At 44.2% G+C, this 27,093-nt stretch overlaps 1 protein-coding gene across 1 annotated transcript in view; it reads left to right on the forward strand.

Moving 5' to 3' along the window:
• The first annotated feature begins 6,146 nt into the window (after nucleotides 1–6,146).
• CCDC80 (coiled-coil domain containing 80) overlaps nucleotides 6,147–27,093 on the forward strand; it is a 34,283-nt gene continuing 13,336 nt past the window's right edge. The window contains exons 1-3 of the mRNA XM_065876190.1: nucleotides 6,147–6,887; nucleotides 7,302–9,202; nucleotides 17,336–17,492. Of these exons, the coding sequence (XP_065732262.1) occupies nucleotides 7,313–9,202; nucleotides 17,336–17,492 (2,047 nt within the window). The 5' untranslated portion in view covers nucleotides 6,147–6,887; nucleotides 7,302–7,312. The remainder of the gene's footprint in view (nucleotides 6,888–7,301; nucleotides 9,203–17,335; nucleotides 17,493–27,093) is intronic.

Here is a 27,093-nt window from a genome sequence, read left to right on the forward strand (position 1 = left end):
TAGAGATAAAGGGACCCTCTGGTTCATTAAGTGTAGTTTTTTTTTTTTTTTTCTTTTCTTTCCTTCTTTAAAGTGATATGTTGTAGTTGGGTTATGTTCTGGGGTTTTGCCATTGCTCCTTTTAACTGTAATTTTTTGTGCCTTAACTATATGCAGGGTGCTGTGAAGGATGCAAAATAAATGTAAGGCTATTCCATGTTCTCAGAAGCTTAAAGATCTGCTTGGAAGGAAAGAACCCATATATGAAGGACAAAAAGATCAGAAGAGTGATGCTGTACAAAATACCGTCTCAGAGAAAGGAAAGTGATTCATATTGAAGTTTCTGGGAAAACCCCGTGGAAGAGATAGTTACAGGGCCTGCACATTGCAGAATGAACTGAATGTGGACACATGTAGTAAGGACTTGTGGAGAGAGGGCCAGAGGTAACATATGGTTCAAGTTGTGAGTGAGAATAAACCACCATGAGCTCCTGCCTTTCTCCCACCATGAGCTGCCCCTCCTCCCCGTCCCTTATCCTCTTCTCATCTTCTAAACATTGTACACCAGGCCACAGAACTCTTCATCTCCACCTATACTTGCTCCTTAAGTGATTTCTCCCAGCCTCGTACTTTAAATAACCTTCCAAATGTATAATCCCTGCTCAGTCCTCTTTGAAGTTTAGACTCATGTACCAACAGGCTAATCAACCTTTGTACCAGAGTGTTAAATGGGAATTAAAAAAAAAAATTGTGATTGTTTCTGCCCTTGTTGGCTCTACCTCCAAAACATCTACAAAAGAGGTTGACTTTTCTGCACCTTCACGGCCCCTGGCACCCCAATTCAATCTACCTGACCTTTCGCTTACACTAGTACAATAGCTTCCTCACTGGTCTTCCTGCTGCCATACTCCGTTCTCCATGTAGCACCCATTTCACACCATGTATCAGGTTTTTGGAAACTCTACTCAATATTTTGTAATAACCTATAAGGGAAAAGAATCTGAAAAAGAATCTGAATCGCTGTGCTGTACACCTGAAACTAACACGACACTTGTTAATCAATTATACTTCTAATAAATAAATAAATAAAATTTTAAAATGAAAGAGAAAAGCCCTCACCATGTATCAGGTTCTGACACATCCTCACTTAATGTCTTTCAACATCACTCCTCTGAGACACATTTGTGACATAGTCCCTGCTTCAGTGTCTATATGCTTGCTGCTCCCTCTTACTTAGACTGTTCTTTCCCTCCCCTGATACTTGAGTGACTTGCTCCATTAGCTTCACTTAGAATCATTATCCTTGACCCTTATCTAATACGGCCTCCTTCCTTTCATCACCTTATACTCCCTTCCCTTTTAAAAATCTCTTCCAAGCACATGTCTAGGTCTAGGTCTATTTATCTGTTCATATTCTTATAGTCTGTTTCCTATTACTGGCACAGAAGCTCCATGAGATCAGGATGTGTTCATTGTTATATCCCTAGTGACTAGAGCAATGCCTGGCATTGAATAAATATTTGTGGAATGAATGCATTACCATCCTTATGGCTCACGCCTCCTCATGTAAATAAGGTGATGTCCTGAGTGATGTGATCAAAACCTGAAGTGCGGGGTCAATACAGAGAAACAAGTGAAAGACAGGGCAATCCTAGCAGGACAAATGCAGGATACAGAGCCCAGATGGGAACTGGGAAAATGAGGATGAAAGGCCTGTCAGGCGATCTAGCACGTCCTGCGAGGCAGAGTATCTTGGACTCTTGTGGACCCTAGCGGACTTTAGAGCCAATGGAATATACCAAGCAAGTTTTCCAGGTGCCACTCAGGAGCTGCCATGGGAAGCCTCTTTCACGGTAAAGCCTGCTCCAGGAATCAAAGAGGCACTGAATTTTTACATGAAGATAAAGTTGGCAGTACTGCTGCAGAGAGTATAATGGACTAATATTTGTTTATCTTCTCCAGTGGGCTGTGAGCTTCTGAGGGGAAGACACTGCCTCATTCCCTACCATTCCTGGTATGAAGTCTGCACTCTTGCAAACATTTGGGAGAAAGAAATTGGACCATTGCTCTCTACTTGGTTATACCTAAGGGCATGGAGAGCAACATATTCAGAATTTTCCCCTTGAAACCTGATTGATATAAACTTTTGTATGCATTAAATGGCTAATAGCTGACTTTGAACTCAGTACAGGTCACCCCCTCCCAATTCACAACTAACCCTTCAAGCAGCAAATTGAGGGGTTAAAGACTTAAAATTTAAATGTTAAAGATTTTAAATGAGCCATTAAGTCATTCACATAGTCCCTTAATCTCTGCTATGGCAAAAACCTTCAATTTGCTCTAATTAGGACTTCAACATTTTCTTAATTAAACAACTTTCCATCTGGAAAAAAATGGCTTCAAGGTCCCTCTCACCCAAAAAAACCTCTGAAGTAATCAAAACTAAACGAATAAAAAAAGAATATTAAAACTGTTCTTCCCAATAGTTTTGGCCACTATGTATCAGGTAACTTTTATTTTTATTTATTTTTTTAAAAACGTATACACATACCTCAACTTCAGATTAAACCTGCGAGCTTGTTGACATTTCAGAGACAATTTCAGAGTGTTTCTTTTTGGGGATTACCCTTTCTCAGAATTTCTCTGGGTAGCCGCAGCAGCAGCGTCCTCAGATCATGGTCATTGTGGGCTTTCCCCTTGACTTTGCTGTTCATTTCTTCAGTTTGTCCTACACTGTGAATGCTGAGAAAGGGAAGAGTTCATTTTCATTCTGAATGACATAAATGTGGCTGAAGACTGAACATTGATTACAGTCTGCAGATGGAAAGGAAAACCACGTAGCATTATCCCCGATGTGAATACTGTTTGTGTCTCTGCCACAAAGATGTGAAAAAATGGCTCTGCTATTCTTCCTGCTGGGGGTACAGGACACTGAAGAGTTTGCACTGTTTTCCTTTTTAATTTTTTTCTGGTTTCCTCTTAAGCAAATGATTTTTTCGGGCAATAGAACAATGTTTTGAATCGAGTCGGTAAGATCCACCGAGGTTTACTCTGTGTAGGGGACCAACTATGACAGAACCCATAGTTCTTCTAGGGTGCCTGGGACAGGTTATTTTCCTGAGTCTTGGTCTCAGGTCGCTGCAGGCTTAGGTCAGCGTGGTTCTGATCAGTTAGCACACAAGCTTCTGAATGTCTCCTTACGTTTACTCTCATTTTCATCAAATAATCACCCCCATCCCAGTGTCTCTAAAGCAAATCTGTTTTTCACATTCTTTCCTTCCCTCCCTCCAAATTACTATGTGACCAATGTCAAGGCAGTGTCTTGTCAGTGAATCACTGAATTAGCATTTCTAAAATCTAGTTTTGAATTTTATTCTTTTTACCTTTCTCTGACTCAACATCAATCCCCCCCTCTCTAAAATCTCTCTCCTTTCTTTCTCTCTCTTCTCTGCAATTAGTTAATGTTTCTTTCTTAGGTTACAGAAGAAAGGGAAAGATCTAGGTGGGAAACGTTTAAAAACAGGGCTCTTAAATCATGGACTAGAAATTGAGAGTCATTGCAAATCCTACATCATTATGGGCTTTTTCAGAAAGAGGTGCATGCTAACTTGCTTCCTAGGCCCTTATCAGACATGTGCTCCCTGGTCTTCCCTGGGAGGTTTTTCTGAGGTCCCAGGGAAGGCTTTGGGTGTTGAGGTTGAAAAACCCTGAGCAGGCACCAGAAGTCGCATGCTGCCAGTATGTCTGCTGGGCGTGTGGGAGCTTTGGGGAGACACTGAGGTGGAGGTATTAGGTCCTCTCCCGCGTATGTGTTTAGCACGCCATCTAGTGGCTGAAGCTCACAGAAGGGAAGAAAGCCTAAGTACCCCAGAAGACCCAGCTCAGGGTTGGGCAGGCTTCCCCTCTGGGTCAAATCTAGGTCGCTAAAGTGGCTTTATTTCAACTTTACCAGTGCATAGGTGACAAATGTTGTGCACTTCGTTGGGAGGTTGGTGGAAGCCATGGGACAATCAAGAAAAAGGATAAAAGAGTTTAAGGATCTATTAAGAAAGGCAAAAAGTACTGCTAAACAATTATTCCAGGGGCTTCCCTGGTGGCGCAGCGGTTGAGAGTCCGCCTGCCAATGCAGGGGACACGGGTTCGAGCCTTGGTCCGGGAGGATCCCACATGCCGCGGAGCGACTGGGCCCGTGAGCCACGACTACTGAACCTGCGCGTCTGGAGCCTGTGCTCCTGCAACGGGAGAGGCCGCGACAGTGAGAGGCCCACGCACCGCGATGAAGAGTGGCCCCCGCTCGCCACAACTAGAGAAAGCCCTCGCACAGAAACGAAGACCCAACACAGCCAAAAATAAATAAATAAATAAAATTTAAAAAAACCAATTATTCCAGAAAGTAGGACTCTAAAAGTGTAAGTGCTCTGAGCAAAATAAATGAGATTCTTCTATGAATATGGGGAACACAAAAAGAAATTGAAGGAAGAGAAAAAAGAGAGGGCATGGGAAGAAAGTGAAAGGGAGAGGCAGGATAACATAATGCTTTGTAGACAGTTCTACACCTGGGTTCAAATTTCAGGACCACCTCTTAGTATTTGCGTGACAGTAGGCAGTTACTTAAACTCACTCAGTCTCAGGCTGTCCATCTGTAAAATGGGGATGATCCCACCTATCTCTTAGGGAGGCTGTAAGGGTTAGATAAAAGAATATATGGAAGTGCCAAGACCAGAGCCTCACGGGAAAATGCTCAATGAATAGGAGTTATCAGCAGGGAGAAGACAAAAGGAGGAGAAAAGAAAGAAGCGGGGAGACCTAGTAAGGGATTGTGCGGAACACATTATGGTATGAGAAAGGAAATCACATCTAGGACTGTCCAACTCAGCACAAGGCATTTGATCAACTTAACAGGTGAATCCCATGAAAGGGGAAATCTCTGCCTCCAGGGGACAGACAGACGGTCTCTGCCTGAAGCCCATCTTTGTTCTGGACTCACAAGGATCTGAGATGGCTCCACAGGGGGGCCTTCCTTCTTGGCACCCCTTGGTCTTCGCACTGTGGACTGAGAGCCTGACACTCAGCCCTCTACAGACCTTCAATTCAGTGCTGGGAGCTTATGTGAAGGAAAAGTCAATGACCAGTCGGAGATGGGGCTGATTAAAGGGAGCAAGCAGGGACCAGGTTTTATTCAGAGAAGGCAGCCATTAATATGGCCTAGCTTTCAAGGGACCTTCTGAAAACCCTGGCTCACCACTGTCCGTAGCAGTTGATGCTGACTGAATGCACTTGGAGAGGCTGGAAGAAATATCTGTATAACCCAAGGCATCTTCCCTCCCCACTAAAAGCTGAATCCTCATGGCAGATCCAGGCGGTGGATGCACAGAGCTGCCTCAGTATCTCCTTTGGAAACCCGATATGGCTATTTCTAAGGATTGCCTAAAGCCCTCTGGACACCTGAAGCCTCCAGAGAGCAAGATATTGCGACACACATACACACACACACACACTCATGCACATACACTCGTGCCCTCTGAGGAAGTTCTTAGCCTACCATCTCTAGCCAGAGCCCAGAATTGGAGGTCATAATGGCCTTTCCCTGTGTAATGGCTGCCCACAATCTCAGGGGAACAGCAGCCACTGCCTGCATTTCTAACCTTTTACCAGCTTCCTTTCATGCCAAAGAGAAACTAGGAACAAGAACACAGTAATATGATCCCCAGTTAGCATAAAATAAAAACAACCCAGCCATGTTTTCCATGGGCTTTTCCAACCTCAAACGAAATGCATGAAGCAGGGAGAAAGAGATAAAAATACATGCATGGAACTATAAATGTACATACTGTCTGTGTATGTACAGCCAATCATCCTGACGTAAATGAGTATCTGTCTCTAGGAAAACCAAGCAGTCAGATGTAGAAATCTGAGAATTTTCACTTTCCAGAGTGCAGTCTGTGTACAGACGGGAAGGGATAGTGCCCTGATGACTCAGTGGGGAAGGGGTTAAGTCCTCAGCCATCCTGTTCTAAAGTGATTTATGATGATGTGCAGTGTTTCAAAACTCTCCCCCACCCCGCCCCAGCCCAACCCCAAAGAACAGCCCCTCTCTCTCCCCCAGTCCAGGCTCAGGCTCACCATGCTGAAATGGGAAGGAGGCGGTGTTTTGCTGATCTGTTAAATTCTTAGTGAAGTTTCCTTGATTTCCAGTGGCTGCTGTTGTTTGAGTTTGGTTTGGATCAAAACTGAGGTTGTCCTGGCATTGCTGGGACTGAATCCAGGCAAGAGGAAGAAGAAAAAGGAGAAGGAAAAGAGGAGAGAAAAAGGTGGGAAGAAATAAAGGGAGGAGAGAAGCGTAAGGAAAAGAAAAAAGTCCTTTTTCAACATCACATTCCTGTGTTTTCCCTCAGCCTGGAAACTATATTAATCCCAGTGCTTTTACGCTCGGAAACAAAGGGACTAAGCCAGACTGTGGGGGAAAGGGTGATAAGAAGGATCCTGGAACTCGAAAAAGAGAAAGAGCGAGATTCAGAAATAGCTGGGGCTCCACTTTAAGGGGCGTCCAGTACTGTCGGCCGGGGGCATTGGCACACACAGACACACAAGCCTGGGCAGAAAGAAGCTGCAGACAAATGGAGATGCAAAGACTTAAAAGGACAGCTCCTTTCACCTCATTCTACTTGTCAAGAAGGTAAAAAGGCACAGCCAGAAAGAAAAGAAGAAAGCTCAGCCCTCAGGTCCAGACAGGCGGTGGTCTGCGTGTGGCTTTGGGAGCTGGAGCTGCAGTAGACCCCTTTGTATCGGACAGCCTCGCAAAGGAGAAAGAGAGTTGGGAGGAAAAGTATTTCATCTAGGAACTGTCCTGGGAGCACACTTCAGATTACATTTTAAAGCCTCTGCATTCCATCTCCATGAGCCACCATGTAAGTGTGTAATCCTGCCTGTCTTTGCTGTGCTTGTTTGTTTCTTTGTCGCTTATTTGAAGAAATGAAATGGGAATGTTGTCATAATTGATACGCTCAGTGTGCATTTTCTCTGGAGCATCAGACAGTCAGTTGAAACAGTGCAAGCATGTTGAATGGGTTTCCTGCTTAATATAGCTGTCTCTGCTAAGCACTGACAAATTACAGGGACTTAAATGCAACAGGATCTCATCCGACTTTCCATTCCCTGACCTGCCTCCTTCTTCTCTAACCGCCCCCCACCCTTCCCCTCCCCTTGGCCAAGATAGAGAAAGAGATAATGCCCAGCTCTGTTTGCAATTAAATGATTTTCTTTCTTTCTTTTTTTACTCTGCCCTCCGCTTTCTGTCTTTTGACCCTGCTGCCTCCCCAAAGTGGATTGCACAATGACATGGAGAATGGGACCCAGTTTTACCATGCTACTGGCATTGTGGCTGGTGTGCGGATCAGAACCCCACGCGCATGCCATGAATAGAGGGAGCCGCGGAGGGCAGAAAGCGCCTCCGGTTTCCCCCGTCAACAGAAGGCCAGCTCGGTTACTGAGGCACACGGGGAGGTCTCAGGGAATTGAGAGAACCACTCCGGAAGAACCAAACCTCCAGCCTCTCCAAAGAAGGAGGAGCATACCGGTGTTGAGAGTGGCTCATGCCACGGCACCGTCAGCCTCCCTGGGTATCCACGGGGCCCCAGTGAGAACTGTGCGGAGACCAGCAGCCCGGAGCTCTCCCCGTGAGATGGTCCGAGATGAGGGGTCTTCAGCTCGGTCAAGAATGTTGCGCTTCCCCTCTGGCTCCAGCTCTCCCAACATCCTTGCCAGCTTTGCAGGGAAGAATAGGGTGTGGGTCATCTCGGCCCCCCACGCCTCGGAAGGCTACTACCGGCTCATGATGAGCCTGCTGAAGGACGATGTGTATTGTGAGCTGGCGGAAAGGCACATCCAGCAGATCGTGCTTTTCCACCAGGCAGGCGAGGAAGGAGGCAAGGTGCGGAGGATCACCACTGAGGGCCGGGTCCTGGAGCAGCCCCTGGACCCCAGCCTCATCCCAAAGCTGATGAGCTTCTTGAAACTGGAGAAGGGCAAGTTTGGCATGGTGCTGTTGAAGAAGACGCTGCAGGTGGAGGAGCGCTACCCTTATCCGGTCAGGCTGGAGGCCATGTATGAGATCATCGACCAGGGCCCCATCCGCAGGATAGAGAAGATCAGGCAGAAGGGTTTTGTGCAAAAATGTAAGGCCTCCGGGGTAGAGGGCCAGGTGGTGGAGGAAGGGAACGATGGCAGAGAGGCAGGAAGGCCAGGCCTGAGCAGCGAGAAGAGGAAAGAGGAGCAGAGGAGAGCACAAGTGCTACCAACCAGGGAGAGTCGGCTGAAGGCGATGAGGAAAGCGGCCACCGCTGCGGGGGCCCCTCCTCCACCGCCCACAACCCCACGGGCCACCACCCTGCCTCCTGCTGCAGCCACAGCAGTGACTCGGGCCACCTATCGGCCGGTGACGGTAACTGCAAGACCTACAACCCCCGTGGGCTTTCCGACCACCCAGAGGCCCTGGACCCCCCCGGTGCACCCTTCCTCGGAGCCTCACAGGGCCTCAGCAACAGCCGAGGTGGCCACTGCCAGGGGCCCCGTGGCCTCCAAGAACCTCTACCCTCCACCCAGGAAGGAGCAGCCCAGGGAGAGGCCGCAGACCGCCCGGAGGCCCAGCAAGGCCACCAGCTTCGAGCGTTTCACGGCTGCCCCTCCCACCACCGTCTCCGAGCCCAGCACCAGGGCTGGCGCCGGCCGTTTCCAGGACAACCGCACGGACAGGTGGGAGCACGGCCCCCGGGACCCGAATGTGGGGCCGGGTCCTCACAAGCCTGCAAAGGGGAAACCTCCCCAAAAGAAAGCCCGGGACAAAATCCTTAGCAATGAGTACGAGGGTAAGTATGACCTCAGCCGGCCGACCGCCTCTCAGCTGGCGGAGGAGTTGCAGGTGGGGAATGTTGCCCCCAAAAAAGCGAAGGAGTCTAAAAAGCACGAAAAGCTTGAGAAACCCGAGAAGGAGAAGAAAAAGAGGGTGAAGAGTGAGAAAGCAGACAAGTTACTCAAGAGTGAAAAGCAAGTGAAGAAGGACAAGGCTGAGAAAAAGAGCAGGCAGGAGAAAGAGAAGAACAAGAAGAAAAAGGCGGGGAGAACGGAGAAGGACGGGCACCTGAAACCCACGAAACACTTCGCGCAGAGTCCCAGGAAGTCGGTGACCGACCTGCTGGGGCCCTTGGAAGGCAAACGAAGGCTCCTTGTAAGTAATCTTCTCCTTGGCATTGTTCCGTGGGCCGAGGCAGTGTCCGGGCTTGGTGTGTTATTTTTCTAAAATCACATTGTTGGATGGCAGCCTGTGGCTGAACAGGCGCTATGTTCATGCTATGATCATGAGGTTTGTCAAGGAAAGCCAGCCAGGCCAGTGGTTCCTTTTGGTTAAGATATTCTATGAACCTCTATCCACACAGACCCACAGCCCTAAGTACAGAATCAATGACTGGGGGATCTTAGCCATGAGCCCAGGGAAGCACCTGTACTCAGCTTCTTCCAAACCCATCAGGCCCATCCCCACTTTACTTCTCTCTTCCACAGGACAGTGGAAAGATACACAGGAGGATACCGCTCCCTTCTGCCAAGTGCAAAGAATACCTAAAGTGGAATGCACTGGCCGTGGTCACAATTTAGGACAAGCGTTTCTCTCTGCATGAGCTTAAAAACCAGAAGCATGTGCATGGGTAAATGGCAGGTGTCCTCCTTTCCCCCCTAATTTGGTATATATCAGCAGTTGGAAGACTCAAAGGGGAAAGTAGAGCAGCCTGGGTGGGGAGTGGTTATGACGGGAGTGGGGAAGGGTCCTTGCTGGTCTGCCCTCACGAATATACTTTTAAAACCAGCTGGCTAAAATCTTCTCCCCTAAAGGCTGCCTCCCCCACTGCTTTGCCACCGTCCAAAGAATGATACCAGAACCTAGTCAGACCCAAGAGGGCTTTGGACGGGAATAAGCACCATCTTAAACGTACAGGCATTCTCTCAATGTCTCTTCTCTCAATGTCTCCTTGCCCCTATTTTAGTGCCCTTCCAAGAAGGGCACTAAAAAGGGGCTAGGGGCCCTTTTTTGCCCCTGGCTTCCTAATGTTACATTTTACTCCAGGCTGCCTGGGAGGAAAAGTGCATAATGCAGTTAATTCGGAGAAAAAGATCAGCAAATGGATGTTGGGTAACCTGAGTCAGGAATAATTCTCTCAGCTAACTGGGTGGAAGGGAGCTGTCCCATGCCATTGAGGTCAGCATCTATCCTGCTGAAGACACAAGGTGACTCCATGCCCTGTGTTCCTGCCACCGTAAGGGATGGCATCTCTTAGAGGGTCTTATAGTTTTTCCAACTAAATTTGGATTAATGATCTGAGCAAAGTGACTCTGGCGTCCATGTCTCTTTAGTGGTTTCAAAAAGTTAAATGTGCATTTGAAATACTATTCAGAGCAGAGTCCCTTGTGATATTTATCATGGGTGGGGCATATCCCCAGATTCTCTTAGCTATTTCATCCATAGTGTGTGTATCTATGTATTAGAACAAAGCCTAAGTTTTGGTTGATTCTACAGGTTCATGTGTGTGTGTGTGATGTGTGTGTGTGTCTTTTTACATATTTTTTGTATGTTGTTACCTCGTTTTTCACCAGAGCCTTAAAGTAACTATGTAAACTTAGGTTAGTAGAGGATAGGCTGACTGTTAGAGTAGTTTAACAGCTGCTTGGTTATTCCCAGAGTACACAGGTTTCCAGTCAGAACCAGAAGAATCACTGATTTCAGAGTAGAATCCTACCTAGTACAGAAACTCTGGGGGCAAAGTGCTGTCTTTGGGGTATGGGAAAGCACTGGTAGTGTGCTCTATTGCTCTCTTCCTGAGTACCTGGGACTTTGTCCAGCCTACTAAAGCATATCACCCAACCCTGGCCATTTGGCCAGCAGGGCAGACATAGTGTTCCTCGTGGTCAGGTTTTAACCAGGGGGGAAATAATCATGGGTAAAATGTCAGAATTGTAATTGTGCACCCATCTGGCAAATACTTCCACCGCCCCTAGCTTGTGAGTCAGAAGAAAGGGGTTTTCATACTATATCCCTGATATTAGTCATGCCTTTCATTTCTCTCTCTTTCTCTCCACTCCCTTAGTCGGGGATTTGAAAGCCCAGCTGGGTCTTTTCTGCTTTTAACAGTATCCCTGATCATAAATTTCTAGCAAATGAAACTCAAACGGCAGGTTCTACTGATGTCATGTGAGGCAAAACAGAAACCAGCTGGGATTGCTCATGGCAATGTTGCTCTTTGGGGTTGGACAGAGAACTGGGATTGTTATTAGAAAGAAAATACCAACAGGAGGCATTTCAGTCCCACGTGTGCTCAGCTGATGATCATATCGGAACTGTGTTCTCTGAAGAGCTAATGATGTCTCAAAGAAGAATGGATTAGAAAAGGCATGATAAAAGAAACACAACATAAAGTCAAAAGATGGAGAGAAAAGTGTCTTTTTCACCAGACAGAGAGGAGACCAGTGTCTCTGGGTGAAAGATTTTGCTGGTGCCATGTATCTTTTTTCCATTCATTTTTCCTGTCAAGCATGGCTGATGTTATTCAGGAAGTTTCAGTGATTCAATTAATATTCATTAAGGCTCAGCAGCCCCCAAGCTGTTCAAGTACAGCTGACAACATAGCCCTCCAACTGGCCTCAACCTAACCCAGTGTGCTCAAACTGAAATGAGGTTTGCATTCCAAGAAGTTGTGCTGGCCCTTTAGCTCACCTTCCCAGATTTTCAGTAACTTGGTGCCCAACTACAGTTAACCTACTGCTTTGCATTTATTTATATCATTCTTTAGATGTGAAAACATCACATAACTGCTACTTAACTACTTAGAGAAACACTGGCAGAGATGGTATAGGTTATGGTCAGGTGAACAGCATCCTAATGGGCTTCAAAAGGAGCTTCAGGTAGAGCCAGGTGTCCTATTCTTAGGCCAGAGGTCAAGCCTCCAAACCCTCTGCCTCTCAGCCTGTCAACTGAAAGGGGCACATCCTGCAAGGTGCTTTGCTGAGACTGTGGATTAACTTTCACAACAGTCCCACGAGGAAGGACTAATCAACTCCATTTACAGAGGAGGCAACAGAAGCTTAGACAAGCTGAGAAGTTTCCCAAGGTGTATAGCTAATACGTGACAAAGCCAGAATTAGAACTGAGGTCTGTTTGGTTTTTAAAACTGAGGGTCAAACCATGGGTGTGAGCTTATCATGGACATATGCCATAAAAAGAAGGGGAAACTGAGAAATGAACGTTAGTAATACGGATGTTTTAAAATTCATTTTCAACCTTGAATTACTCACATAAAGGGTGAGGTACACCAACTGTCAACACTTTGTGTTGAGCACCAATGTACAGTTTCTGTCTTTAATAAGCTAGTTCTTTGCACCTCAACTCACCGGCTTTCCACACAGTCAGTGGAGAACAATAGATTGAATCCCAGTTAACCTAATCCCTCAGACTGGTTGGTGTTGGTTTGGGGGTGACAACAGTGAGAATATAGGTGAGCTGTTTATCACTAAAACACTGGAGTCCGGAGTGTAGCTGAAAAGCCGTCATGCTGTGCCCTGAGATCTTCCTACTTGTCAATGAGCAAGAGGGCTCATCACGCCAAAGTACATAGATTCAAGTTCAAGTTTAAGCATTCTTTGAAGACTGAATCTCCCGCAATTCAAGTACGTTAATACTTTTAACCTTACCTCAGAAATCTGGATATTGGGACAACAATCTACTTATTTGGTTTAATTTTAGAAAAGGATATAAAGCTCCGGTTTACTAAGGCAGACTACCAGCTGGGACGCTATTTCTCAGAATCCTGTCCTAGTATTTTGACCTTAACACAGTATTTGGAATAAGTTGAGACTTAAAATGTCTTCCCTCTGACATCTTCACATTCCTGTTTGTGCCCTTTACTTATGCAACCTGGCTTGATTATACTCTGAGGCTGCTTGTGCCAACATACCAGTTGGAACAGAAACATGAAAAAGAACAACACAATTCTAAATTCACTTTACATGCCCTGATTTATCACCACCAAACTGGAAAGAGGCCAAGTGCTAGACAATAATGTTTACTGAGAAGTTCTAGAATGCTCTTTTTAGGAAGCGGGGACTGGATACCATTTTAAACACTGTTTGAAGTAGTGCCACACTAGAAAATGAATGGGACGTAGATGTCAACACACAGGGAAAGAGTCGCTGAAATACGTTTAGATGATCAGCCTCTTTTACTTTCTGTGCTGCAAACTCGAGGAGCAGATTGAACATAAGGGAGAGTGTCTTTACCAACGGTTCGTGGGCTGCATCTTGACTTTCATAACCAGGAAACCACTCCTCTGGCTGGAATGATCTGTGTAGCCAGAGGAACGTGGGCCAGAATTGTGCTTCTACTGTCTGCAGGGCAATGGTGGGGCTGGAGCTTCAGTGCCTTGAAGAATGGATCCTCTGGTTGGGGAGATATTACATAAACATGAAACAAAGAGGTAAAAGGAAATACATAAATTTCAGGTGAGCCGTGCAGGCAATAAGGACAGTAATTAAAAGGAGAAAGTGAGCATTGTGGGCTAGAAGACACTTTAAGAAGGATGCTGCATTTGAAGAATGACTCAGATTCTGATAAGATGGAAGGGTGGGGAGGACTTTCTGGGTGAGAAGGGTGGCATGGGTGAAGGCAGAATGTGAGTGAATTATTCAGAGGCAGCATACATCTATGATGCTGTGGTGCACGCAGGCTGTATATATATTATACATAATATATATACTAATGTATATGCTTGATTCTCACTACTTTATGAGCTCATAGGGAAGTTGTTCCACAGTAAAGATGAGAAAACTAAGGTTCAGAATGTTAAGTGGCCTTGTTGAGGTTACAGAGTAGCCAGGGGTTGAACTAGGACTAAAATGCAGGCCTTCCAATTTTGACTGCAATCACCCTTTCTCTGTGCTACACTGCACAGATTCCTCTCATTTCACAATTTAGGCCAGTCTGGCTACAGGGTGAAGAGGTCACGTAAGGGAGGAATAGGAGGAAAGTTAGCTAGGGAAAGCCGGAGGCCAGGTTGTGGAGGGCTGGAAGCTAGGAAATGAGTCATGCTAAATGAATGTCACCTCACGGGTGGGTTAAGGCTTCCTTGGGCAAAGGGCCTGAGGTGAAAGTAAACATCAGAGCCCTTTATTTATTTAAGTACAGCTCCCACTGGGTATCCAGGGCCTAAGGCTACTGTATTCAGAGATACATGGGAGAAGCTGCCAGGCAGGGGAGAATGAGGTTCTATTTGATTACATATTCTCTGAAATTCTCAATTATGCACAAGGGGGAGAAAAAGACCAAAGGGGGCTTTGAGGACTCTTAAAATCCTGTCATATCATGGTCTGTCCATGTACTGTAAGGGTCCATGAATGGAATGGAGTCTATGTATGGATTTGAAGTTACAGAGGCAGGTAATTATCAGTCATCTAGCATATATTCTAAATATGGGCCTATCCTTCTTTTAGCACAGGGAATCCAGACTCATTACCAGTAAATCTTACCTTCGTTTTTTTTACTCTTTTGTGTTCTCACTTAAACATTCATTTTATTTATTTTAATATAGTGTATCTGTGAACAAAAAAAAGCCAGAAAGAAAAACCTAAAACATACCAACAAAACAAAACTCCTGGATGTGGGCTACCATGAAAACCTAAAGAATTATTTTCAAATGTCATGTAGCTAATTAAAAAACTAACAAAAACGAAAATACCATCACTATATCTTTTTATAGCCACCTTAAATATTTTTTAAGACTAAGTATGAATCAACAAATAAATAAGGGGAAATTTTATTATTTTCCTCTTGGGAAGTTATTTTTCTAAAACAAGCATTTCCTACTCGCCCTGTCCATCTGAAGAGGTATATAAATACAAAATCAAAAATAGATGAAATCGGGGCTTCCCTGGTGGCACAGTGGTTGAGAATCTGCCTGTTAATGCAGGGGACACGGGTTCGAGCCCTGGTCTGGGAAGATCCCACATGCCGCGGAGCAACTAGGCCCGTGAGCCACAACTACTGAGCCTGCGCGTCTGGAGCCTGTGCTCCTCAGCAAGAGAGGCCGCGATAGTGAGAGGCCCACGCACCGTGATGAAGAGTGGCCCTCGCTTGCCACAACTAGAAAAAGCCCTCGCACAGAAACAAAGACCCAGCACAGCCATAAATAAATAAATAAATAAATTTAAAGTAGCTAAAACCATTTACATTCCCACCAGCAGTGTATGAACTTCCAGTTTCTCTGCATATTAAAAAAAAATAGATGAAATCATGTCTATTTAAGATAAATAACAATCTGAGAAAAACAAAACAAAACAAAACTTCATTCTGGATAAACTTTGTTAATGTTCCACTCAAAAGCTATTGAACTCATTTTTTTTTTTTTTTTTTTTTTTTTTTTTTTTTGCGGTACGCGGGCCTCTCACCGCTGCAGCCTCTCCTGCTGCGGAGCACAGGCTCCGGACGCACAGGCTCAGCGGCCACGGCTCACGGGCCTAGCCGCTCCGCGGCACGTGGGATCCTCCTGGACCGGGGCAGGCGGACTCTCAACCACTGCGCCACCAGGGAAGCCCTGAACTCATTTTGATTTCCATGAAGCATAGTATCTTCTCAAGCACAGAGAATTCTTAGAAGGGAAAGCCTGCAGGCAGCAATAAACACATCTCTGACAGAGCAAAATAAACAGCAGGATGAGCTGGGAGCAGATTTGTTACCATTTTGATAAAGTATTCGATAAAGAGGTTAACAACATGGTGACTTTCCCTCTGCAAAATGCCAAGCTAATAGCCACAAACTTCAGAAATATTTTATAAGGTTAGATGGGTAAGTAGAAAAGTGGTTGACGAATTTGAATTGGTCAAATGAAAGAAACCGTATAGACGGTGGTCCAGTGGTTAGGACTCCATGCTTTCACTGCCAGTTCAATCCTGGCCTCTGAACTAATGATGAGCCTGCAAAGGGTGAGTAGACAGTGTTTACTGCAGACATCAGCCTAGTGAGCTAATGGGGTTAGAGAGGTCAACAAAGACCTGGTCATCATCAGCATAAAACTTCATGTCCTTCCACTTCCAGGGTGAACAGCACATGCCTACACACTCATGGATTGTGGTACACAGTTCTGGTTTCTGCTCAGGAAGAACCTGGCAAAATTGGAGAAAGCTCGGGAAAAGGCAGCAAAAACAATCACCAGAGTCAAAAGGCTTTTATTTGGGGCTCGATTAAAACACTGAGGCAGTCTTAGGGAGAGGGTTCAAGAGGAGCCCTAAAAAATAAGAGTATCCTCATTTTATCCAAAATAATGAAATATGTTTTCCCAGATAGCTGGTGACTAAATCATCTCTTTCTATTGCTGTATCTTCTCTTTCCCCAGAAAAAGTCAAGAGTTTCAAAGTGAGTGTGAGAGACACAGGGGCTAGGTGAAAAATACAGTTTTGAATTGGAGAGAAGGCTGAACTGAAAGAGTAAAACCCATCCTGTTGGAGGACTCCAACATCAGACATCCACCACGAGCTCTATGCAGGCCCAGTGTGACAATGACTATATTCTGTGACAATACTGGGCCAAAAGGCTGTCCTAAAAATTCTCTGCAAGGTTGCCCCATAAAAATTCTAAGCCGTCGAATGTTCCATAGTGCCTAAGGCCTGTCTATGAAACTCAACACCGTGAGACATGAAATAATAGTGGTAACCACTGAATTCATGAATGCCTGAGCAGCCAATTAAGATAATGAAGATCAAAATAGAGGAAGAAATGGGAATTCCCTGGCGGTCCAGTGGTTAGGACTCTGTGCTTCCACTGCAGGGGGCACGGGTTTAATCCCTGGTTGGCGAACTAAGATCCCGCATGCCGTGGGTGGCACAGCAAAAAAAAAAAAAAAAAGAGAGAGAGAGAGAGTACAGTCATTTAAAAAAAATAAATAAAACATAAAACAAGAGAGATAGCATTTATTGAACAATTGTTGCATGCCAAGTATCATGTAATGCTTACATCAGCCTTGCGAAAGAAGCATTCCTGTGCAGAGTTCACAAATGAGAAAACCAAGACATGTGGAGACTGGTAATGAAGGCAGACAATAGTGGAAATGAATAGAAAACTCTAAGCTGTCTGGAGTCATTAAAAAAAGGCCTTTCCAAATGGTCTCTTTTGGCCTTAATTATACTATCTATTCAACAAAACAATCTAGTTTCTTCATTTAGGTGTCAGTCACTACCAACCCTCTATTCCAAATCATCCCTTTGGCTTTTGCCTCTGTGTGAAACTATCACCGTGAGTCACTATTTTCTTGCTTTCACCCTCCTCCAGCTGATCACTGCTCCCAAGGCTGAGAACAGTATGTATGTGCAGCAGCGAGATGAGTATCTGGAAAGTTTCTGCAAGATGGCCACCAGGAAAGTCTCCGTGATCACCATCTTTGGCCCTGTCAACAACAGCACCATGAAAATCGACCACTTCCAGCTAGGTTCTCTGAAACACTTTATTATATTATTGCTTTTCTCTCAGCTAAGGTGGGGCACACCTTATGGGAGAGGTCGGTGGGGAATCAAAAGGAAAATTCAGGTTTCAAGAGGGCTCTTTTCTTGTGGTAACAAAGGTCAGTCTGCCTAATTACTGATATGTAGCCATTCTGAATGGTTCTGGTTTAAGTTTTGGGCACTTTAAAATGAAAAATATGCAAACACTGTATGGTTTGAAAGTCAGTAAGATGGAGGAAAAGGGGAGAAGTAATAACAGTGTGTCGGGGGCAGCCAGAGAGGTATCCTGACACTTTCTTCTGGATCCTGAGTCTTCTTTTTTTTTTTTTTTCTTGCGGCACGCGGGCCTCTCACTGCTGTGGCCTCTCCCGTTGCGGAGCACAGGCTCCGGACGCACAGGCTCAGCGGCCATGGCTCACGGGCCCAGCCGCTCCGCGGCACGTGGGATCTTCCCGGACCGGGGCACGAGCCCGTGTCCCCTGCACCCGCAGGTGGACTCTCAACCACTGCGCCACCAGGGAAGCCCCTGAGTCTTCTTGCCTGTGAGCAGCACCATCTGATATTCCTGTAGCCTTTGTGCTGCAGGCGACTCCCTCACAGATGGGGTTCCTGCAGACCCTTGGGGGTCCTTGACTCTGGCCAGGCTTGGGGGGAATGAGCCGGGGCTGAGAGAAGCTGTGAAGCTAAATGAAAAATCACTGGAAATACAGACTGAATGGCGCCCACGTCCTTTTGGAAAGCAGAGGGATTTGGCTAATGTAGAGTTTTCACAATTTTTCATATTAATGATGCGTGTGAGGCGTACAGCTCAGCTTCAGGCAGCTAAGGTCTAACTCACTGCGTTCTCATGGGAACATGGCAAGGCTTACTGTGAGTAGTTATGCCTCATGGTCAGAAGCCCCACCTCTAACCCACCCAGTTTCTTTTATAACTATTACATCTCTAGAGCTTTATTTTTTTTTAAAAAACGTTTTTTCTTACATGATTTCTCTACTTTTGTTTATTGTTGTTTCAACTATAATGAAAATCCTTTTCTTGTACCATTTGCGTATCCTACATATTTTCCATAAAATATATTTCATCTGAAAGCATACAAAACATACTTTTTCCATTAGTCAACTTTTTTTTTTCTGGCTGCACCACGGCATGTGGGATCTTAGTTCCCTGACCGGGGATCAAACCCGTGCCCCCTGCAGTGGAAGTGCAGAGTCTTAACCACTGGACCACCAGGGAAGTCCCTCCATTAGTTAACATTTAACTTCATTACATGTAACGTTACCTCACATATTTTTTTGTCATGTGATCTTGGTATCATTGAACACGTATCAGTCATAATTATGTCATGATAATGTCAACTTGATTTTAATATAGTCTAGCTTTCTAAATCATATTTTTTTGTTGTCGTAAAAACACTCAGCATGAGGTCTATCCTCTTAACTAATTTTTAAGTGCACAATACAGTATTGTTTAGTATACATAGGTACAGTGTTGGCCAGCAGGTCTCCCAAATTTATTTGGGTTTGAAGTTTCAGTTATGCATTCTCTATTTTTATTAGCTCACTTTTCCCTGAGATAGTTCTAAAGGAAAATAAATAGCATCCTTTCCAATGTCCTCTCATAAATCATTGTGGATCAGTGATTGGTTTGTGGACATTTATCTCTGTGCTGTATGTATGTCTGGGAGGGAGAACAAAAAGAGAGAGAGAGAGAGAGTGTGTGTCCTTACCAACAATAACAATAATCATACAAACAAAAGACACAGAAGAAGTTCTAGAGTTAAATAAAGAGGTTCAAATCCACGGTCACAATGTATTTGTTGTGTGACTTTGGGCAAGCTATTTCCTAAGTCTCAGCTTAGAACGTAGTTATATACATTTCACAGGTGATGGTGAGGATTTAATAAGAAGTTATATGTAATTACCTGTCACATAATAAGTACTACTATTGTGGTCATCACCACCATTTGATCTGGCAGGCATCTGGAGATCAATGCGCTGTCACAGGGACTAGAGCACGTATAATTGAAAAATACTTGTAATTGCTTTCTGCTAATTACACAGCGTTGACAGGGAACCCTCACAACTGCTTCTCAGGGTCAGGCTGCATTACTACTCTTGGTGACAAAACTGAAGCCCAAGAGGGACTTCCCTAATGGTCCTGTGGCTAAGACTCCACGCTCCCAATGCAGGGGGCCCGGGTTCGATCCCTGGTCAGGGAACTAGATCTTGCATGCATGCCGCAACTAATGCTCCCACATGCCGCAACAAAGATCCCATGTGCCGCAACTAAGGCCCGGCACAGCCAAAATAAATAAACTAATATTAAAAGAAAAACAATTTTCAATGGTGTATTAAAAAAAAAAAACTGAAGCCCAAGAGACTAATACTACAAAGCCACATATTCTGTGGTTAACTGGGAGTCAACCATTGGCTTCCTGGATTTTCAAATAGTAGCATGAGCCAGTGAGCTTGGTTATAATCCAGATGTCTAGAGAGGAAGTAGGTATTCAATCCAGTACAGAAACATGCTGGCTGGTGATGAAACCCTTCCTCCACCAGGTGTTCCCAGTGTCAAATATGTTATGCACCAACTCACACAAAGAATTGTCATTCCTTACTTCAGAGAAGTTTGGAAAAATCATTATATCTTCCACCTCAACCTCTACATGGTCCTAACTGTTACAAGCATTTGGTGCTGCCTTGGCAAAATGTTAACATTAATCCTGCTGTCTTTTAGACATCTGGATTGAATATGAACTGTAGAGGACTGAGATTTTCTTTTCTGCCTTATTGGAAATCAGGTATTGTGATTTGGGTGTTTGCCACTTACTGAATGGCAGCTTGGACATGATTTGGGGGCCTTTTATTTTGTTCCTTATCTAATTCCTGGAAGGCCTTTCTCTCCTTGTGTCATGTCCCAGGTTACCCTTATGGGAAAGGCTGTAGTACTTTCGGCCAAGACTGGGAGTCAGCCATGGGAAAACAGGAGTTGGCATATGCCATGGTCTCAGTGAACCAATCTCCAGCCTTGACCGATTTTCAGCTGGAAATCTATCAGATGGCCTTACTTTCCTCAAAATAAATCAGGCACTCTCTACTCTTCCAGTCTTTTACTGGTCCTTAAAAGCAGAGGCCCACATCCAACTACAGTGTGGGCTGTACTCATCAGCTGGCCTGTCTTGCTAAATGTATTTGAGTTATAGATGATGGACCTACAAACACCAGGAAACTTACTTTAAGGTTTCAGTCATTATTCGTTCTTGAGCAAATTCCAATGCAGAATAAGCCCATCTGGTTTTGCCAGCCCAGAGTATATTATACGTGATGGTTTAGAATGACCTAACACAAAAAGAAAATAAAAATTAAAAAAAAAAAAACCCAAAACCAAAAGACGAAAAATAGAATGACCTGACACGTAAAGGCATTCTTAATTGTTAGAGATATTTAAAGTATCAATCTAAGATAGGAATATTGGTGTCTATGTTAAGTGTATGAATTATAGACAAAGTTTGTCAGGTGGGAAGCAGTTCCTAGCTAAAGGCATTTATTGCAGAATGAAAAGAGAAGTGAGGAAAGCACAGCAGACATGTATATATATATATATATTTATGTGCTTAGCAAAATGTAGAGATGAAAAATATTTTGACACTGGTATTGATCACCAAATTTTAAGAGTTAGAACACAGGACATTTTTATGGGCAAAGGCAGTTTTTGATAGTTTCTTTTTTTTTTTCGGTACGCGGGCCTCTCACTGCTGTGGCCTCTCCCATTGCGGAGCACAGGCTCAGCGGCCACGGCTCACTGGCCCAGCCGCTCCGTGGCACGTGGGATCCTCCCGGACCGGGGCACGAACCTGTGTCCCCTGCATCGGCAGGCGGACTCTCAACCACTGCGCCACCAGGGAAGCCCTGATAGTTTCTTTTGAAAGAAGAAAAAAAGGGAGGTGGAAGAGTTTATGGAAGTGTAATGTGGCAACAAGGAGAGACAGTGTTGATTCCTTATTCATGTGAGTAGAGAATTCCTAGGTGAATCTCTAACACAGCTTTCCTAAGTGAGACTGATAGAATACATTTCAGCCTAAAATACTCTACCTTCGATCCTGTTGAAGAGAATTGTTCTTTATGAACAGCCTCACGACCATCAGGATCCATAACAATGCAGAAATGCTGCTTTCCCACAGGAGCACCTGAAAAATTGACCCTTTGCCCCAATTCCTCCTTTCTTCAGTGGTGACTATGCCCGGCAGCTGCCTTCTCTAGAACCTGCCACCCGGTGCCGGGAGACAAGGCTGGGTGAGTGATCAGATTTCCAGACACTGCCTGTGGTCTCGCTCTCTGTTTATTCAGTCTTTGATTATCTATCACTCCGTGCCCTAGAGGCTGGAGAGGCTGCCCCCTCACTTGTCCAGTCATCCCATTCAACAGCAAGTGTACCAGTGTCAAGATCAACCCCTGCAAGCAAGGGGTGAAAAACACCTGATAAGTCAAGTGCATAAAACAAGTGCTTGAAGAATGTGGTAGAGGAATAAGCTCTTCCAATTGCAGTCATCACAGTACTGTATGTATCACAGAATTTTGAAAAGCGGGTGGATTTAAAGGAGGGGCCTTGAAACTGAGTAGATTGTTTTTGATAGATGATGACTCTATCATAGGTGCTTTTTGTTTTTATTCTTTTTTTTAAACAAATGATACATTTTTTTGGATTCCAAAGTCAGAGCTACATAAAAAGGCATACACAGACAAGTCTTACACCCGTTCCTTATTCCTTTACCTTATTACTCTCTGCCCCCATAGGAATATTTATGATTCCTTGTTTATCCGTTTAATGCTTGTTTGTGCAAACACAAATAAATATAAATACCTATATTCCTCTTCTCTCTCTCTCTCTCTTTTTTTTTTTTAACAGGAATCTGTTTTATTACCTTGGCTAGGAAAGACCTTTTTTTTTTTTTAAATTGAAGTATAGTTGATTTACAAAGTTGTGTTAGTTCCAGGTATACAACAAAGTGAATATATATATATTCTTTTTCAGATTCTTTTCCATTATAGGTTATTACAAGATATTGAATATAGTTCCCTGTGCTACAAAGTAATTTCTTTTTGTTTTCCCCTTCTATTGTATACAAACTGTAGTATACCGCATGGACTACTTTGCGTTTTGCTTCTTTCATTTAAATATATTTCCTGGAGATCTTTTCTTATGAGTACATAGAGATCTTTCTCATTCTTTATTAAGCCATTGTGAGATTCTACCACAGTCTCTTTAACCATTCCCCTTGATGGACATTTGGATTGCTTTCAGTATATTGTTTTTATAAACAATTTCAGAATTAACCCGTACACATGTCACTCTATGTATGTGGGTATATCTTTACAATAGATTCTGAGATGTAAGATTGTTGGGCCAAACAGAAAGTGTATCTAGTTTTGGTAGATATCACCAAATTTCTTTCCATACAAGTTGTATCATATTGCAGTCCCACCAGAAATGTGTAAGAACGTCTATTTCCCCAAACCTCTTCAATAGACTGTGCGATCAAACTTGTGAATGTTTTTAAGGAATGCAGTGTGTGAAAAATGGTATCTTAGTGTGATATAGTGTTAGGTTGCATTTCTCTTTTTATGAGTATGATCGAAGATATTTTCATATGTTTCAGGAACATTTATGCTTTGTTTTTAGTGTCCTTTGCTTATTTTTCTATTGTGTTGTTGGTCTTTTTAATCTCAGTTTATAGGCGTTCTTTATAAAACAGAAGGAAAATTCAGACTCCCTGGTCTTCTCTCCACTCCAAGATGCTGACCCAGTTTGGGGATGGGGTCCAGAAATCTGTTTTTAAAATGTTGCTCAAGGGATTCTGATTTGCAGATAAGTTTGATCTAGAGCAGAAGGTTGGGTGTAGGATAGAAGGGAAGAGAGGGCTAGAAATATAGATTGGCACCCGATTTTAAAGGATTTCAAATACCAGGACAAAGGATTCAAACTTTATTTGGTAAACCATGTGAAGTCACTAAAGATTTCTAAATATATTTTTCAAATAAATTTTAAATAACTTTTAAGGTTTAGTAGTCAGTCTGTAGGACAGAAAAGCACCTGGCAGGACACATTCTTCATAGACAAGACAAATTGGCAAATTGGTCTTTCTAGACAATTGAGACAATTGATTAAGGCAAAGGAATAGTGCCCCCCAGGGAGCATGAACCAGATTAGATCTGGATTCAAGGATTGTAATTTTTAACATGCACTCCAGGTTCATGATGAAGGTAGAGAGTGACTCATAATTTGAAAAACTGCAAGAGGAAATTGGGAACTTCTGAAGCAATAGGGGAGCTGAAGTGGTCCCAGGACATAGGAGGAATGGCCTGAATTTAGGGATGAAGAGAAAGAGGAGAAACCATGGATGTCACAGAGATGCAGCAGTCACAGAGAGAGGCTTCAGACACAATGCCTGGCACACAGTTGGTGTTTAATAAGTTGTAATTGGAGCTGAATTTTTCTGCAGTGTCATTGCTGTCTATAGTCAGACATGGAAGAACGAATACATGAAGAAACTTACTACTACCTGAAGACCACTGACCACTGACTGACTTTTGGAGTTGGAGTTCTGAAAGGGTGGGAAACTAGGCAGGTGTTTCTCTTCTAGAGCCAGTACTCATCAGCACACAGCAGAGTTCATCCTCCCCGCCGTCCCTCCTCAAAAATCTTAGGTCCAGGGGCTTCCTTGGTGGCGCAGTGGTTGAGAGTCCACCTGCCGATGCAGGGGACACAGGTTCATGCCCCAGTCCGGGAGGATCCCACGTGCCGCGGAGCGGCTGGTCCAGTGAGCCATGGCCACTGAGCCTGCGCGCCTGGAGCCTGTGCTCTGCAATGGGAGAGGCCACAGTAGTGAGAGGCCTGTGTACCGCAAAAAAAAAAATCTTAGGTGCAGGGGCAGGTTGTGTGGAATGACCAAATCCTACCAAATGGGCTTGGATCTGTGAATCATTTTAGGTGGATCAGGACTATATGGACAATTTATAGGATGTATTCTAAAGAATGTTTGCTTTAAGCCCTGCCACCCTTGAGGAGGACTAGAGATCTTTGGCAGAACTTGGATAAATTTAATAAGAAGCTGTCAAATTGATGTTGCTTTTCCAGACTGAAGAGAACCTCTTGTTCACCCAGCCCTGATTTAGACAGAATGCAGAGCGTAACAGAGACCTGTGTCAGGAGTAGGCATCTGGAGACAGGAACTGGCCTCACACTTACCCTCCTCAGAATTCAGCCAGAGGTAGACTCTGTCTTGCTCTAGAGCTGTCCCCATCCCAGATGGATCCAGTGTTCATCAGGCCTTTCATTGTTTTTCTTTGGCAGATTCTCTCAGCACAAACAGTGCTTCGGGATGTATCTTTCTGTAGGCTGGGAGTGCAAAATGTTCTGTTTATCATTTTTAGTTTGATCAAATCATTTCAGAAAATATTCTAGTTGAAGGGAGAATCCAGACCATGAAATTGGTTTTTTTTTTTTCCCCCTCCATATCTTAGTAGAATAAAATTTGGTTTAAATCTTGTTCTTGGGTCATCTCTATCCTTGAGTGTGGTGCATTTTGTGAAAGTAGAGAGAGGACTGGATGGGAGTGAGGTCATGTTACCTGAGTCCTAACCTGCAGTCTGTTATTAACTAGCAATGTGAACTTGAGCAGATTGCTCCCTTCATGGTGTCTGTGATAGGTTGGTTCTCTGGGAAACAGACTCAGATTTGCATGCAAGAGGTTAATGGGGAGTATTCTCAGGAATAATGCCTATGAGGGGTGAGGGATGCAAAGTGACAGAGAGAGAATTTGAATGCAATTGGCCCTTCAGCGTTGTTCACTTTGAGGCAAGGGGGTAGCTGTTATATCTACTGCCTCCCCCCCTGCAGCAACCACTGAGTGTGGGCTGTCTCTTTGTAAGGGTGTGATTTGGGGAAAGGCAGCACTTTTCTAAGGAGAGCAGTTTTCAGAGGGTTTCAGCTGCTAACATTCACAGCAGCTTTAGTCTTGAAGGTAGGATCTGGCCAGCACTGCAGAGTATCCACTGCAGTCCTGGGTTTCATCTTCAGTAATGTGACTGGGTTGGGCCAGATAATGTCTGTAGCAGTTATCTATTGCCACAATAAGGCTATGTAATAAAGACCCACACACCTCAGTGGCATACGACATTAAACTTTCATTGAGTCACAAGCCTGAAAGGTTCAGCTTTGGCTTGCCCATGTGTTTGCAGTCAGCTGCCTGTTGGTTAGGTGGTTCTGCTGATCTTGGCTGGGCTTGCACACATGTTAGGGGTCAACTGGCTGTCAGTTGATCTGGGATAGCCCTGGCTGGGGTGAGACGAGAGTGACTTGGCTTGACTTATCCTCTACGAGGCTAGTATGGACGTAGTCTCATGGTAATGGCAGAAGCAGCAGGAATCCCAAATGTGCAGGCCCATTTCTAGCCTCCATTTGTATCACTTATGTGAACACTGGCTAACCCTGACTGAAGCAAGTTATATAGATGAGCTCAGAATCAAGAGGTAGGACAGTTCAACCCATCCACCATAACAGGCAGCTACAGCTACTGGGCAAAGTGTAAGTATAGGGAAGGGTGGAGAATTGGGACCATTTTTTAATTTTTTTTTTGCAGTGCGCGGGCCTCTCACTGTTGTGGCCTCTCCCGTTGTGGAGCACAGGCTCCGGACGCGCAGGCTCAGTGGCCATGGCTCACGGGCCTAGCCTCTCCGCAGTATGTGGGATCTTCCCGGACCAGGGCACGAACCCATGTCCCCTGCATCGGCAGGCAGACTCTCAACTACTGTGCCACCAGGGAAGCCCTGGGACCATTTTCGAAATCCACTACAGTCTCCAGTTTCCTTTCATCTCAGCCATTCAATGGTTTTTGTGACTTTATCTGTTCGGTAGATGTAAATGTTCTAATTGTGATTCTACTTAGGAGCTTGAACTCTGTTCAAGTTACTTGTCTCTGAATTCAGCATCCAGCACAGAATCAGCTTAGGACACTGGCAGCAAATATTTTGTTTAATGAACAAAAGCAAAAATGAATGTATGTTACGGATTAAAAATAGCAATTCCTAGGTTCAAGATAAAATCTGGTTTGTAAAGTCTTAGAATCAGAACATTAGTTGTTGAGGACATTTACAAATCAGTTTTTTTAAGATTTCCTTCATTATTATTATCGTTATTAATCACAAAGTAAAATATGCTCCTTGTTAAAATTTAAATAATATAGACTTACATGGAGTAAACAGTGAAATTTTCTACCTCACCTCTTCCCACTCCCCAGAGGCAACCATTTTTATCAGCTGTATGTCCTTCTGGACGTTTTCCTATGCATATTCCCATATGGATGTATTATGTTTTCTTTTGCTTTATTTCCTTTTAAGAATAACATCATACTATGTACTTTATTCTGCAAGTTGCTGTTTTTATTCAGTGAGCTATACTAAACAAAAACCAACACCATGAACCTAACAATTCTTTTAAATTAATTTATATTTTATTAATGATAGCATTCTCTCCCCTCTCATTATGATCTGCTTGGGAGAATGAAGCTTTTTGTTTATATACTTTCAACTT

Source organism: Phocoena phocoena, chromosome 4, assembly GCF_963924675.1.
Source record: "Phocoena phocoena chromosome 4, mPhoPho1.1, whole genome shotgun sequence".
Taxonomy (NCBI): domain Eukaryota; kingdom Metazoa; phylum Chordata; class Mammalia; order Artiodactyla; family Phocoenidae; genus Phocoena; species Phocoena phocoena.